The sequence below is a fragment of the Lytechinus variegatus genome, chromosome 10 (assembly GCF_018143015.1).
Source record: "Lytechinus variegatus isolate NC3 chromosome 10, Lvar_3.0, whole genome shotgun sequence".
Taxonomy (NCBI): domain Eukaryota; kingdom Metazoa; phylum Echinodermata; class Echinoidea; order Temnopleuroida; family Toxopneustidae; genus Lytechinus; species Lytechinus variegatus.
In genome coordinates this window covers 1096639-1113787 of record NC_054749.1, presented here as the reverse complement: position 1 = coordinate 1113787, position 17149 = coordinate 1096639, and the positions used below count along the sequence as shown (strand labels likewise).

General features: G+C 35.2%; 1 protein-coding gene across 1 annotated transcript in view; it reads right to left on the bottom strand.

Annotated features, from left to right (window-relative positions):
* Nucleotides 1-4396: 4396 nt before the first annotated feature.
* Nucleotides 4397-17149, bottom strand: part of LOC121422243 (E3 ubiquitin-protein ligase TRAF7-like) — a gene marked incomplete at its 5' end in the record, with an annotated part of 42402 nt that continues 29649 nt past the window's right edge. Inside the window, 7 exon segments of the mRNA XM_041617151.1 lie at nt 4397-6091; nt 9278-9397; nt 10254-10385; nt 12116-12235; nt 12824-13057; nt 13595-13634; nt 14064-14268. Coding sequence (XP_041473085.1) covers nt 6080-6091; nt 9278-9397; nt 10254-10385; nt 12116-12235; nt 12824-13057; nt 13595-13634; nt 14064-14268 — 863 coding nt within the window.

The following is a 17149-nucleotide window of genomic DNA, read 5'->3' as shown; positions in this document are numbered from 1 at the left end:
ATGGAGGTGGAAAAAGGGAACCATGCGTGTGACTGAATAAAGCACTGCTGTATGAAGTGAACGGTGGTTCCCTATATCACGATAATGCCACTATGCTAAACCTCGCAATACGTGTGAGTGCTAAAGAATGTGTTTATATATTACTCACCAGCCGTCCTATTCTTGATGTAGATGTACCAATAGTCGATATCTATCCAAATACGAAAGGAGTTTGATAATTTCGTATTACATATTCAAATTGCATGCATAGGGTGATGGCATGATCTCGGTTAACAGAAGAAGTTCAAAATATTGTCATAAAAGATGACTCATGTTGCAATGACGACTGATCCTGCAAAGTGTTCTCTCAAATAATTTTTTCCCAACTCTTACTTGGATAACACAAGCGATGGATATTTATAGAATGGAAATGTTGAATTCCAAGAGCTGGCTCTCTTGATAAAAAAATGTAGGCCTAACTAGGAAATCCAATATGTAATAATCCACAATGGTTGAAGAGATTCTTGGCCAGTTTATGAAAACAAGGTGGATTAGTCGATTTATGTCCTTGCTAGGTGAACATTTTCTACCGAGTGCAGTAAAGTATAGTTATTACTGCTGAGGTTTCCCTCATGCTCAGTTCTAACTGGCTAGTGGTTGCTAGGTGAGGAAAATGGTTCCATGACATTTGCTGCAGCACTGATAGACCAGTTTGTAGTTACTTCATGGACAATTTAGGTCAAATGACCTTTCATTTCTTTCATTATGATAGGCAGATTTCAAAGCAAGATATTACGTAAGCTTGCCTTACATAGCAGGATGAAGAAATTGAATAGACCAGGTGACTAGAATAGCACACCAATGAACACTTTATGAAGGTATTTGTTGTATTCCTACTCTGAATGCATATCATAGCATGTTGCACAATGTACTTGGCAAACTGTGAAATACCAGTCGTTCGTGGACACATTGTTTTTTTGTGGATGTAAATGAAAACCACAATTCAAAAGAATATATGAATAATCAAGACATCAAAGTTGGTGCTTATCTCATTAAATGTTAAACCACCTTGTCACTTTAGTACAAATGACAAAATGACAGAAAGGAACTACGAACTGGCTTATTGCTCTGCTGCAAATTTCACACATTGATGGAATGACCAACTTCAACCCTGGATTTAACACCCTTATTTGATACCCTATCCTAAATCTAACATAAAACCCTATGGCAACCCCAACCCTATATCTTAAAGGATACAAAGCCCGGAGTAATTGTCAACGAAGCAAATGCCAGTCACCGATTAAAACAGCTGGTAACAGTAGTAGAAACAGAAGTTCAAAAACATTCCTTGGTTGTATGTAGTGACATGAATGAATTCCTGGTTGCTACTTGACAATGAAGTCCAGACCAGTGGTTGTACAAAAGAATCAAGTTGAATTGAAATGAAAGCATTGCATTGCGGATCACCTGTCCTGGCGTGGTCATCGATGCAAACAAAATGGTGATCAAGCTCTGATCAAAGGTGTTTAATGATTGAAAGTTAGCTGCTTTATGACCATGGGGCATTCTGGGGTCTTTGTAGTAAAGGATGAAATCTAACGCAGCTCCAAAAGTACAACACAAATTGATACTTCAATTAATCTGAGGTGCATATTTTGGATTTGCGATTGATATTTGTGATATATTGAGAGTTGTGTTTAAATGCAACTGCTTGTGCAAGCAGTCCCTAGAGTGTAGGTTTGCCATATCACTGTATCCATTGCAATCATTCTCTCTTTCAGTTGACATTTAAGTTTTTGAGATAGAGAGATGGGATTGAGCCAGGTCAACACTTGATTGTTTATTGTTAATAAGTTTTATTTCCATACATTTGAGACGAGTGGCCTTGTTGCTCAAGTGCTGATCTGACATTGATAAATAGTTATGTAAGATATGTAATGTGAAATACAATTATATTTGATACAGTGTCATTTACATTGAAGTGCAATATTATCCTGCTGGGTTAATTTCAAAAGTATCATTTATATTTTGGGATTTTTAGATATAATGAATAGTACATGTTATTATGGAAATACTGATATTCCATGAAATGCTGATGATGCATAAGCCATTTTATAAAGATTTATATTCCCCCAAATATGAAGTGCAATGATAATCGGTGTAAATGTACATTGTATATTAGCCATATTTCTATGGTGATGTATTTAAAAGAATTCTCTTGTACATGTATATGTAAGTTTATGTGTGTAATATATACCTGTATGTACACAATTTGGACTACACCAGTTACAGTTGAAATTAGTGTGATATGCAATCATTTTGATGTATTATTCTTTTTGTTTACCTCTGAAGGCACTGTCACGTCAGTCTGTGCAATCCTTGCGGGTGATCGCTTTTGTTCTCCCGAGGTCGTCCGTATTGACAATTATTTCTTACGTATCTTGCAAGCAGTTGCCTACAGGAGTGTACACTAGTCGGATTTGCCTGCAGAAAAGATATGAACTTTGTTGCTGTGGTAATCGCCTGCAACTCATCAGCAAGGCTTGCACATAAAAATGTAACAGGGCCTTTAAGAATACTTTCTGAATTTCTGTGAAAATGTGCTGAAATACTGAAAAAAGGGAATGTGCACAACGCTAACATTTTCATCTGATCAGTTTTGAAATCCAAAGTTAGGATATTTTGAATTTTTGTTAAAGCCACAACATGGGTGATGTGTTCTAGAGAGTTAATGATGTCACACTACATGTATTTCTTTTATGATGACTTTAATGAAATTAGAAGTATATCCATTTAAAATTTCAAACAATTCTGCATGTTGAATGCGGTGTGAATCCATGTTTTTACAAAAGAAGTTAAAAAGTATCTGTCTCAACTGCGAGCAGAAATGAAATTATCATCGACGATCTATGTGGAATTTTCTTGGATTTGATATCCTAGAATTTTTTATAAGAACTGTTATTTTTTTAAAGATTCTTAGACATTATCATTCTCTCTCCCTCCCCTCTCTCTCCCTCTCTGTGTGTCTTTCATTCTGTCTCTCTCCCTCTCCCACTTTTCCCATGTACCTGCTTGACCCTCTGGTGTTGATGAAATAATTTGTTGAACACATATCTCATGATGTCATGATAAACCTTCCAATTCATTACAGTGAGATCAAATGTTCTCAAGTTAGTATTTTATATACATGTAGGAATAAATTATTTCTCAAAATTTTATGAAATGTTTTTCTTGAAATTGTTGTTCAGTGGAATATTATATGAAAAAAAAAATTGTTTCCTTGTACCGATTATCCAACTCTATGCATGACCAATCAGTGATCATTGTAACTTGCCTATAGTTATGAAAAAGATATATAATAAAGTAGAACTCTGACATAAATGAGCAAAAAATCCAAAGTATTTCCATTTTGTTCTTTTAATGTGTCCTTTATACAAAAAATACACCAGTTGCATACATGCATTTCAGAAGTGTATTAACTTTATGAATAGAGATTTTGATAATTCAAATGACTTTAATAACTTGAAATACTTATATTAGTAGTCCCTTAACTTAATTCATACTATCCAACTTAATAACACTCTATTGCATAGTACTTTTATTAGAAATACAATATATCTTAATACATACAAAATCTAATAATCCTGTTACTTCCTCAAGACCCCAACAATAATTTGAATCAGTGTATTTTTTCTAAGCAAAGGTTAGACTCAAAATCATTAAATGAATTCTCCAAATGAATCGACTAAATTTTTCATGTGATATATCACCGATTAAAGACAACTGGTTTGAATTCAAAGGCACAGAAATTATTGATAAACAATTAATTTTCATATTCACTCAATAAAATGATAGTCTATTGTCTGAATCTTGATATCTTTTCAACTTATCATTAATTGAAGCTGGGGCCATAATCATTTCGAAAAATATATGAATTCTAGTTCATGATTGAAAAAATCTACATATATGTATATGCATAATAGGAAATTTTGTACTTCAGGATACCATTAATCAGGAAAATAAGTATCTATTCTTATGAATTGTAAATATATGAAGTTAAAGAACAGAGAATATACATGTACCTATATAAAATAAGGCACCTTAGACTAGAACATGAAATGCCAGAATGAAAGTATAAATTGTTGAGGAAGACCAAGGGCATTTAAATTTCTGTCCTGTTCTTTACGCATTCTACAGTATAATGACTTACTTGCTATTTTTTTTGTCTTAAAACATTGAAATATCTTTGCTAAAATCAAAACACCTACATGAATGCAACCAATTTGGATATATTCAGCAACTTTATAAAGAATGTTGAAAATGCTGAAATTCTTTAAAAGCACCATCCGCGCGCACCATTTCTGACTTAAAATGTTTGTAAAATGCAAGACAATATCGATATCCAGATTTATACGAAAACTTTTCAATAAAATATCTTGAATTGTCTGTTCTTTACGGATGAAATATAACGGTGATTAATTGAAGAATGAAAGTACACCCGTCTCCCCCTGACTGAACGTGAGTTTTTGTGTAAATGGGGGGAAAAACATAAAACACATAAAAAAACTAAATAAAGATTAAAAGCATAATCAGATACATATATTTGAGAGAAAATTGAAGCAGTTGGCTTGTACATGCGAGCCAATCACTAATTCTCACTAACAAAATAAATTCTTACATCTCATCATTTTTTTTTTCTTGGGAACATAATCTATATACACATAACTTTCAAGTTAATATTTACCTGTACAAATATATTTAAATAATAATGCATTGTATTTACATCTTCCTTAAAAAAACTTCATGAAATGACTAGTGAAATGTACATTATGTGAGTAGTTGATGTTTACATTATTTTTTTTTTTCATTTTATAATTCTTAATTTTATATTTTTCTCTTTACATGATTAAACAAATGGACCACCATCTACATGTACCATGAAACCTAACAAAAGATATTGTTCTTAATCATGTTTAGTGTGCAATCAAATACTCTCACTGATCAGAAATTCAAAGATAAAAAAAATGCATAAGTTTCAATTACAAAATTGCATGTCTGTGTATCACCATTGAAACAGATCTATTATAACACAGTTAAATATTCTATCTGAAGTTCTATCAAGACAACTGCACCTCCATTTCATCTACTATACAGAAAAATAACTAAAGCCCGATTAATAACAGATAATGTATTATGGATCAAGACAATATGTATTGATAAGATTATGGTATATTATTTGTATGCTAGAAGGAGAAAAGATAATGTTGAAAACTCAAGATCTTATAAATTTAATGAGGCCATCACAGACTGCTGTGGAGTCGGGAGAAAACAATCTTGAATATTTTTTTTTCAGCTAGAGATCAAACAAAAAGAAGCATTTTTCAAATATTGAGAGGAAGGCTCTTGTTATGTGTTAATTACTATACAATTGTTGTACACTCATGAAAAGGGTAATGCCCCATTCTAATTAACATCAATGTTGAACCCTTATACAATAACAATTAGCTATAAATACAAATCTGAATCTAATACATGACATAAGAGTTGCTTAAAAATATGAATAAAACATTACATTGCAAAGTCACACAAAAATTGCTTTGCATGAACAGATGAGGTGAGCAAACACATTACTGTGGAACACGCTTATTTAATGAGGTTTGATGTATAAGTGGATAGGAACTGACCACTTTAAGTTGGCAGGGAATGATTGGATGACAGGGGACATACATTAGAGATGTCAGCCTTCTCTCTGCCAACACTCACTTTCAAACTAAAGTTCATTTTTGAAGCGATATTCATTGGAGCTTCCTCTTCTTCACAGTCTCCCATGTTTCAAAATAAAAGTTTTCCCCCAAAAAATGTTTTGAAACTTTTTTTCAATAGATTAACCATCCTATAAATTCTAAAAGTAAAAATATAAAAATCCTCACTTTTAAATAAATGGGTGGGTAAAAAGGTTATTTCTATCAAGCATCTCTTTTGTTCCAGTCTCCAATGTCCAATATTTTACAAGGTCTGAGGTTATGACCTTTGACCTTTATTTCCTCTTTCCGGCTCGGAATGACGTCTGACATCTCAATCATATCCTAGTGTCATCATCTCACTGCCAAACCTGACAAAATAAAGAGAAAAAAAAATAATGAAGAGAAATTAGAAACCCTGGACTAACCAAATAGTTAAGTGTCTACAGGACACTGTTTCCCAAACCTGACCCCCCCCAAAAAAAAAATAAAACAAGAGGAATTAGAAACCCTGGACCAACCAAATAGTATAGGCCCGAATTCACAAAGGTGGTTGTTAAAACCCACGGTTGAGTCCATGGTTTATGCAGATTTTCTGTATAAATGACGCTTAGTTGAGCGCGTATCGGGCGCATGTATTAACAATCTCCAATGCTGATGCTCGCTTTTGTCACAGTACGCCAAATTGACGCCTGTTGCCATGGTTATCCACGCTATTTTATTCATGAGTCCACTGTTTTTAATAATGAGTCTTCTCTTCAAACAGTGGAATCATGAATGAAATAGCATATCTTACCATGGTAACAGGCATCAGTTTGGCGCACTGTGACAAAAGCGCGCATCAGCATTGGACATTGTTCATACAAACGCCCGATACGTGCTCAACTAAGCGTAATTTATACAGAAAATCTGGATAAACCGTGGGTTTTCAAAACCACCTTTGTGAATTCGGGCCATAGTGTCTGTTGAAGGTCCAGACACTGTTTCACAATGTCATTATCAAATCCAAACTTTGTATCAAATATTTTTGCTTTGGCTCTAAAATGAAATAAGATGATTTTCCAAGCTTCTGTCTGTAGCAATTTAGAGTAAATTGTCTTTCTAATCAGTTCCTTCTTTGTTAACTATAACACAAATCCCATAATCCAATAGGTTGCATCAATATCAATTACAATAATACAGTAATGGTTTTAAATACAGTACTGTGATAATATGATTGGCTGAAAGTTAAATTAAAATGAGAATTTAGCATTTGTTATTGACGTCTAGTTGAGTAAATGAAGTTTAAAGTTTAGCGATATTTTGTGAAAACAGTCGTCATGAATATTCATTAGGTGGGCCTATGATGTCACATCTCCACTTGTTCTTTTGTATCTTATTATATGAAATTAGGTATATTCAAAATTTTTTCCTTGAAGAACTAGAAAAATTGGATTGACAAATGATTTAGTGCATTACATATTTATTGCTGCAACTTATTTCACTAAAAGGGAGACATACATGTAATATTCACACAGGTATGAAATAATGAAAAAATATGATTTCATGTGATAACATAAGAAAACGGAAAGTGGAGATGTGACATCATCAGCCCACCTAATGAATATTCATGACGACTGTTTTCACAAAATATTGCTAAACTTTAAACTTCAATAACTTTGTTATTTGTTATCCGATTTTGATGAAATTTTCGGCATTTTGCTCAGTGAATTCTACTCCGTGTATTAAGATATAAATATTTTCAGCCTGGACCATCCCTTTAATCTCTATCAAACTTATTTCCTTTTCTTGCCACTAATTTGGATAGACTGCAATGCATACATTGCATACACCAACGAATAATCAAAGAATATAACAGGGTGGATAGCGATGTATTGAATGGAGTTTGTAAGATTCTGGCATAGCACCGGGGGGGGGGGGGGGGGCCACTTCCATTCACGAGTGGATACCATGCGCAACCATGGGGTCTCGAAAAGCACCCTAAACATCTAATTTCCATATTCTGAAAATGCACCCCTTGGCAAGTATTGGCGTGTGAAACCCTACCCTTAACAAGTATTGGAAACAAAATGATACTCTTGGCAAATATTCCTCGAATGAACCCCAAAACAAGTACAGGAATGTTTTATTGTTACGGGTCCTTCGGTCGTCAGCTTTAACTTATTTGGTTTAGTACAACCCCATACACCTACACTTCGCGCAAATCGGACTCTAAACACGAAGTGTTGGGGCAAAAAGGACATCCTTTATAAAACAAGTAAATTTGTATTATCATCCCCGCAAATTCGACCCTAAATACGTAATTTTCCTTACGAAATAGATACCCTTTTTTCATTACTTTTTTGTTTTTGACACTATCTTGAAAAAGACATCCTTTTTACGTGTTTTTTTGGTCGCGCATGGTATTCACTCGTCAATGTAAGTGGCCCCCCCCCCCCCGGGCATAGCACCACTAGACGTAGATTCACCTTGGGTGCTGGAACTAAGGAAGGCAATATGAATTGTGCTTCTCACACCAAACACCAACATCAAACCTAGAATGAGCCAATGAGGGGCCCTAATCACCATATGACTAAATGAAACATATAACCACTACACTTAAACACAGAATACAATGGAATTATGTGATATGCAACTAAACGGAACAAATACCAAGGACCAAAATTTCTCTCCCCCATCCCCCAAAAAATTCTTTTTTTATCCCCTAAAAATCGACGTCAATTACGTTATTTCCAATCCCAATCACATCCTTAAGTTAAGGATTAAGGTTAAGTTAATAACTATTTTATCAGATATGCATTTCTCTAAAGACTGCAGTCTGCAAGATGCCATGAAAACATCTATATGATATTCATAGACATCTTGACACTGTCAAGCTGGTTGTTATGTTAATATAAAACAATTGTGATAAGTGCGATTTATCACTCTATAGTATTAAAGGACAATATTCTTGCTTTCTATGTTTTCTAAATCTCAAAAGACTTTAAATGAATCCATAGCGAAGTATCTATAGATAGGTTTTAAGGGAATATTGAACATTTAAACGAAATATGGGGCAACTGTCACCATGTTTACACTTAATCGGCTTTTGCATCGGCTCGCGGTTCTGAACCATGAGCCGATGCAGCATCCGCTTTTTCATAGCGTGTAAACGCGAGTAACTTGCATCGGCTCACGGTTCAGAACTGGCAATTTGCACCACCAAAGTAGTAGGTTCTGAACCGCGAGCCGATGCAGAATCGTTTTTTTTACTGCGTGTAAACAGAAAACCGATTCTGCATCGGCAATTTGTGCGCATTTCATTAACTTTACCATTGTGACGTAATTGTTAGCGCACGGATCCAGCGTTGTCTTTATTATGACGTATATTGTTGGTGTGCGTATCATTTCAGGTTTTTGCATCGGCCCGCGGTTCTGAACCAAAAGCCGATCAAGTGTAAACATGGTAATAGATGCTGTGGATCATGATCGTATTGAGCATCTAGAGCCCATTATGGTCCTTGGTCTACACAACATGCATGAACAAGATGGGAGAATGTACACGATCTCTACTCCACCTTGACTGAACTGTCAACAGCTCCAGAAAACAAGCGCCCTCTTGAGACAGCTAGACAAGCAACGCTACCCTGATGTCTGATGAGTGTCTGTGTACAGATCATGTTCTCCATGTTCCATACCTGGGATTGATAATGAGAATTGGTCATGTGATTAAAGGGGAATCCAACCCAAATAAAAACTTGCTTTCATAAGAATAAGAAAAATCAGACAAGTTGATAGGTGAAAGTTTGAACAAAATTGGACAAATAACAAGAAAGTTATGAATTTTTAATTTAAAAGTTGTAAATATTGGTAATCTCTATACCCATGGAGACTTCAAATTGGCCGCTTATGCGATGTCATAGTGATGTAAAGGCAAGGACTACTCTTCCATGTACTCCAATACATATTATGGCTAAAATGTCATTTTCCCCAAAAGTTTTATTTCAACTTATATTTTTCTTTCATGAGGATATTAAACAATATACTACCTGGATCATATCTAGATTACTGCCCCAAGGGAATGGGTACTTATAGGAGAAAACCACAAATTGAGCAGTCGTAGATTGATAAAGTGCTATATAAATGCCAATTATTATTATTATCTTCATGATGGCTATACAATCAAATGAAAACTTCCAAATATTACCACCTTGTGTAAATTGCTTTCCTATTTATAAGCAAAAAATACATGGCATGGGGGTTGGTTATACATGTAGCTTTGATGTGTTTTTGTCCATTTAAACAGAATTTATATTTAAACGTAGTGGAATGAATGAACAAATGAATGAATAATTATTACATCCATGAATGGATGAATGAATGAATGAATGGATGGATGAATAAATAAATTAATTGAAAAAGAAATGGATGAATCAATAGTTAATAAGTAAATAAACATAGACAGAAAGAAAAAGAGAAATAAAGAAATAGATGAATAAATGAGTGAATGAATGAATAAATAGTTCAATAAATAATTTATGTTTCTAATCTTACCCTTAATGATCGATCGTATGAAGCACTGAAAACCTTTGTCATTCCTGGAGCACTGATGACAGCTAGAGCATAGACTGTACCAACATGACCAGTCAATGTCTCAATCTGACTATATTCATTCTTATCCCATACCTAAACACAAACATAGAAAATATATCAAAGTTTACACAGTTGTCTATATTCATATAATTTAGTTATTTTTTTCTATTCATAATTTTTTCATTTTTTTTCAACAGTGATGAATTTATCATATTTTATCTTATCTTTTAAATATTTTGTTTTATCTACTAACCAGTTTTTAACATGTTTTTTTTAAATGATCAATATGTCACTCTTATCATTACTTTTTTCTCTTTGGGGGCAGCACTTTCGAATCTCCAATTTTTTTTTATTAATCAGTTTGTTTTAATTGATTGAATAACCATTTCCATTTTTTTTATAATATTTTTCATTTGTTATTCATAATCATTACAATTATTTTAGCCATTTTTTCCCCTTTTTTGAGGCAGCACATTAAAATTGGCAAATATCAGTTACAATGGATCTCAAGCTCTGCACTATCAACTAACTGATGAGTATTGAGAACACATTTAGGACATCCCAAAGACAACCAAATTAGACCCCAGCCTCAAATACATGTCATTCTTTAGGGTTAATATAACATAATTAAACAAGACAATAAACCATTCTTTATCAATTCAAACCCTGACCCATTCACTCATATAATAACAAATGACATCATCCACTCAGACAATATCGAGACATACTATCCCCAAAGGCTTAAACCAACATTGTACAATTAAATCCAAAGGTCATCATGTGGTCAGCTTATATTCAAAGTATGCAACACATATTGTCAAATTCAATCAAATCATGCACATCACAAATAAATTCAAGGACCAAGTTTTCAGATTTTTAGCAAATAATGAAGGAAAAAAAGGTCTGGCCAAAGCAAAATAGAATTGACAGTTACCTAAATTGTAAATTTTCATCATGATATTTAGAAATTTTGATTTCTAAAGATTTTAAAATGTTTTTGGATTGGGAAAAACTGACATGATATCTGCTTAACCAGAGACCAGCTAGAGTTAACGTCAAATGCAACTTGATTTTCAAACAAGTAAAAGACATATATAGGGACTTGAGCTTGATTTCATGAGTTGTATTCAATCGCAACTCTTTTCCATTCTACTTATAAGATTTGACCTTATATAATTGGAAAGGAGAACAGCTTTTCGGTGAATGAAAAATCAACTTAAATGCTAGAGAAATAAGTGATCATAAAAAAAATGAATTGCAGAACATATTTTGAGATTGTAATTTCAAGTTAAGGTATTTCTCTTACCGGTATATGCTTTTCACACTGCACTTTTTTCTGTTAACCCCAGGAAATTGGGGGGAGGGGGGGGTCAAGCCCCACCAATTTCCCGGGGTTAAGCTTAGCCCACTTCGTTTTCACACTACGTTTTAGCAAAGTGGGCTAGCACGGTAAATAGTACGGTACTATCTGGCCCTGCAAAAAAGCAGGGTTAGCCGGCTTATTGTGGTGCTAGCACCACAACTGCGGTGCTAAGAGATGCAGTGTGAAACGAAACAGGGCTATTAAGGAAAATCACAGAAGTCGAAATTGCACGTTAATTGCGCTCTGTATGGTAAAATCATCAATATTAATGAGCTGTGTGATTGCCCAGGGTTAAGGCGTTAACCCCGGCTGAGCAAATAGTATGGGGTTAAGAAAGACAGTGTGAATCGAAAAAAAGATATAGTATGGGGTTAAGGATAGTCCGGGGTTAAGGATAGTATGGGGTTAAGGAAATGCAGTGTGAAAAGCATATTTTAGTGCTACAGCTATTTTGACTCACATGTATGCAGTTCTCATATGTTCCAGCAATGATGTGATGATTGGTGATAGCGATAGAATAAACACTGCCCCCACTTGTCTGCAGACTGTGTACAATCTCCAATGTGTTCAGATCCCATACCTGCAACAAATAATGAATTCAAGAAAAAAAACATAATTATTAACGATATTCACTTTAAATAACAGGGTGCTACATAACTTTTAAGAAGCACTTGCCCAGTCGGGCAAGTAAGTTTTTAAATAGTTGGAATATACTTGCCCATTAATATATTTCCCGAATCTAACTTTTACTTGCCCCGGGGAATTGGGCAAGTGCTTATGTAGCACCCTGAATAAGAGTAATAACAACTGTGAACAGTCTCATCCCGATTGCAAAGATTTTAACTCCTTTTAAAACAGCAACACTGGAACAGAGATTTAAATCCACAAATAGAGGGCCGGATCGTTGCCCAGATTCAATCCTCTTTAGGCCAAAACATAGATTACATAATAAACCAACATGGTCGATTACTTCTCACGAGTAAGGATGAATCGAACACATCCATTATTGCATTTACCTCATTTTCCACAGAAACTAGAACATTCTGCCTTTGATATGACAATATAATCCTCATAAATCTCAAAATTCTAAAAGTATGTTGAAATTTTTTTGTGACTATAATTGTTGTGACAACGTCTTCAATTGTCCGTAACAAGAAAATGTCCTGACCTTAATTGTTTGATAAGAGCCACTGTAGAGATAGTTTCCGTTGGCGACCAGCGCCCTAACCCAATGATTGAGTCCGGTAAGCTCCCTCTTGAGTTGATGTGTATGTAGGTCCCAGACCTTAATAACTTTCAATGAACCACTGAAGAGCATGTTGTTTGCTGCCACCAACGTACAAACGGGGTTCTCATGGGCCGGGATTGTCTTCTCAAGTTCAAGGGCATCGATGTTCCACACCTAAATTATTCAAAGATGTTGAGAATACTTGAACAGAAAAATTTTCTTCAAAATTACTTTTTATATTTACAAGTACCATAGATTTGCTTTATATATAGTTCACATACAAGCGAGCAATGTAAATGTACATCATAAAGACAGGAGTGAAAATCAAAGAATATATAATATATACTGCAGGATTTTAAAAGATTTATCGCTAGATGTATTAAATCTAGGTTAATAACTATCAAAGGAAACAGTTTGTCTGTTCATTAATCATTTCTTATTTTAGGCCCCTTTTGACTCTCTAATTTACTCCATTGGCTCTCTTTTATTAGATAAGCAGTTTTCAGCAGCTTTTTTCTGCCATTTCTTATTTTCGTGTTCTTTGCTCCTCAGTGATTGCATATATATATATATTTTCTTCAAAATAAGAATTACTTAACACGCTGCCTATTGTTCAGCTCAAAGTATTTTCTCAATCATTCTAAATCCAATGAAAAAGACGAAACCCAATTCTTCGTAAGTTGCAAATCATTGACATCAAGCAGAACTTACCATGATTGTACAATCTGCAGATCCACTGTACAGACGGTTTCTGTAAATAAAAGAAAATATCAAAGTTAATATAAACAGAAATATGTAAGATACACAAATGAAATACATTATTAAAATTCTGCTGCTACAGTATCTTACTTCCTGTGAATAATACAATTAACATATAAACAAAATCAGGAATATTTTTTATTTAATATTCCAGTAAGAGTAATCACAATATCTTCTTCTGCAAAAATAAATGCCAATACTAGCTAGGGGAGCATTTAATGAAAGGAATTTTCGGTCATTTTATCCGACAAGTCCTGATTTATCGGACAGTTACGGGAGTAACCATACTTCTCAGCCAACAGGAATCAAAGAATAATCTTTGATCTGAAAACTTGTCTGACAAAAAATGTTGAAACATTCCACAAGCTGTAATAATTTCACGTGTTCTTCCTTAGCCTTCACCTATTTTAACGAGACTTACCCATGTGTGCAGAGCGCCAAGACAATGCCATTATGGCCTTCTAACGTCTTTTGACATGTGTAGTTGGTACAGGTATCCCATGCCTTGATGGTCTTATCTGAAGAACCACTGAAGAGAAGATCACCGTACACACATAGACACCACACAGGACCCTGGTGTCCAACAAACGTTCCTTTGCACTTGTAGACCTGTTGAGGATCATAGGCTGTACGGGTAGATAAAAAAATAGGAGGCGTTATATAGCTCGTTCGGGAGGCTCAGTGGTTGTCTTGCAATCTTAAGACCCGGGTTTCAGTATTGCTACAAGAACGTGCACTGTGTTCTATCTGAAGGCATTTATCTTTATTACCACCTCATAGTCCTCTGATTAATTGTTTTCTAGCATTCTTAGCAATGAGGTAAAAAAAATCACCAACAACATCACTCAATATTAAAGAAAAGGAAGGTGTAGTCAGAGAATGAACCTAAACCAAGCTAACTTGAGAAAGTATACTCCCATTTTATAATTTTTTATGACAAATTTCATTCTGAATACACTAAGTTCTAACACTAGCGTACCTACAAGGGGGGGCAGTCTGCCCCCTGAAAAGCTTGAAGATGTTTGTTTTTGTCAATTTTTTTCTGGTACGAATCCTATATTTGTGGTTACAGACCTTTTTTTTTTTTTTTTGCTTGTCTCAATTTTGGGCAGACGAAATTTGCCCCCCCCCTGTGAAAAATCCTAGGTACGCCACCGAGTCCTATGAATCCTTCTTTGAACATGTTCCTGAGGTTATTGACCTGGCTATCTCATGAACCAGTGATGACCTCATACATTCACCGCTTCAATCAGCAAGCACATTTTACGATACCTTCCTCCTTTCTTGGCAAACAGCACACGTTCCACCCCCCCTCCTCGTACTCTCACTCCCAAACCAAATACTTCCTATGTTACAGGAGATAGAGTGTTTGTGTATCAAACACTGGATACTCTGAAGGGGAAACAGAGTTAGCTTGTGAGAGGACGTCATGAATTAGAAGGCTTCAAGTGTTAATGCTCTTTGGTGTTAGCCATCAGAGTGGAATGCCCTTGTGCTTGAGAGGGTAACGCCAGGGGGGTCTACATGACGTGCGTGATGTGGAAGACTGGTCTAATATTACACGCTGCTTTCACACGCACTCAAATACTGAGGATACCTGGCATTCTCTGATAGGGATATCTACACTGATAAAAAAAACACAGTATTTTTTGCCAGTGTGAAAGCAAATTATAGTGTAGTAGGTTTCACGGTACACCATGTATCTTTCCTGGGCAAGTGTTGGTCCTAAAAGGACCACCCAATCTCCAGGGGCCTGTTGCATAAAACTTTTTACCTGAGAAAACTCAGGTACTTTTTTACCCGAGTTTTTGCGCTGTGTTAAAGCCAATGGCAGAAATCAGACTAACCTTAGTTTTCAGTTTTTACCGGAGTTTTCTCAGGTAAAAAGTTTTGCGCAACAGGCTGCAGAGATTGGGTGGTCCTTCTCAGGATCAATACTTGCCTAAGAAAGATCCAGGGTGTACCGTGAAACCTACGACACTATTATTCATCGCCATGGAAACCTTCAGAAGTTGAAAGCAAATTACTTGTAATATCCTAAAAGAAAATTCCTGGTAGTTAGTAGAAACTTTCCACATTTAAGAGAACTGTTGTAGGGAGTTTTCATTGGTCTCAAGTCTTCTTGCAGAGTGACGGTAATTACATGAAATTCCACCCTAAACACTAGGCAATGGAGATGTAAGGTGCTTGGATTGTTGGTTGCTGTGCTAGGGACTTCAAATGTGCATATCATAGAGGCCGTTCTCATTACGCTTTCTAAAACTAGTTTACTGGAAACCGATTCAGGAAACCACTTTGGAAGATCGCTTTAATTTGCTAGCGTTCTCACTTGATTACACGAAAGTGGTTTTCAATTTCACTTCAAGAAAAGCGCTCTTGTTGCTATGGAAACGCTCTCAGTGGGGTGACACGTTTCGCGTGAAATTCGAAACTGCAGCATAGGCATTCTACACCTGTCGTGTGGAGTAGCGCGCTCAAAATGTGCGAAGATCGCTTCCCGAAGAATGGTTGTGTCCTCACTTACGCTAAAACCAGTTTAACGAGGCAAAGCGATCTTGAAAACTACATCGCGAGGTGGTTTTCCAAACTGGTTTGGAAGATCGCTTCCAAGAATGTTTGACCGTTCTCACTACACGTTAAACTAGTTTCCACTAAACTAGTTTTAGGAACGTAGTGAGAACAGCCTCGTAGAAAACTTATCCTAGAATGGTCTGGTTTGGGTGGTATGAATGAGAAAGTTATTCATTGAGTGTTTGGGCCTAAACAAGTTCTTAGAATGGTCTGGTTTGGGTGGTATGAATGAGAAAGTTATTCATTGAGTGTTTGGGCCTAAACAAGTTCTTAGAATGGTCTGGTTTGGGTGATATGAATGAGAAAAAATTATTCATTCAGTGTTTGGGCCTAAACAAGTTCTTGTATAAAATTCATAAGAATTTTGATGATCGCTTTGATCTCAAAGCACCGAGTGGAGAGGACAAGGAACTGTATGATGGTAGGACTGGGAACAGATAGTGTTCGTTAGTGGAGGAAGTTGGCAGAAATGAGATAATTCATTTATTTTCTTTCTTCAAAACAGTGAGGGATTACCTATTCAGAATTGTAAATCTCTATCACTGTAATATTCTGAGATTTTGTTTTGTTTATTTAGATCTGATTTTATATATGCATATTAACAAATGGAAAGCAAAGAACCCTGTAGCGTCACCACCTTGTTCTGAATTGTTGATATCATTTGGTTTATGAACATTTAAATTAAATTAAAATTAAAGAAAATTGTCTTGATTGGGGCAATCTTGTATACAAGAGTTATATCAGACATACATTGCAAAATGAGTCTACTGTAAAAATGTAAATAAATGTGAGATATTCCTATATGTATAGTTCATCATGAAGATTAAGAAAAAAAGACATACTTAGAATGAAGAAGGCAAAATGCTATTGTACTGTAACATCACTGAAACAGATTCCAAAAGGACTAATTGTATGTTATTGGTACATGTAATAACA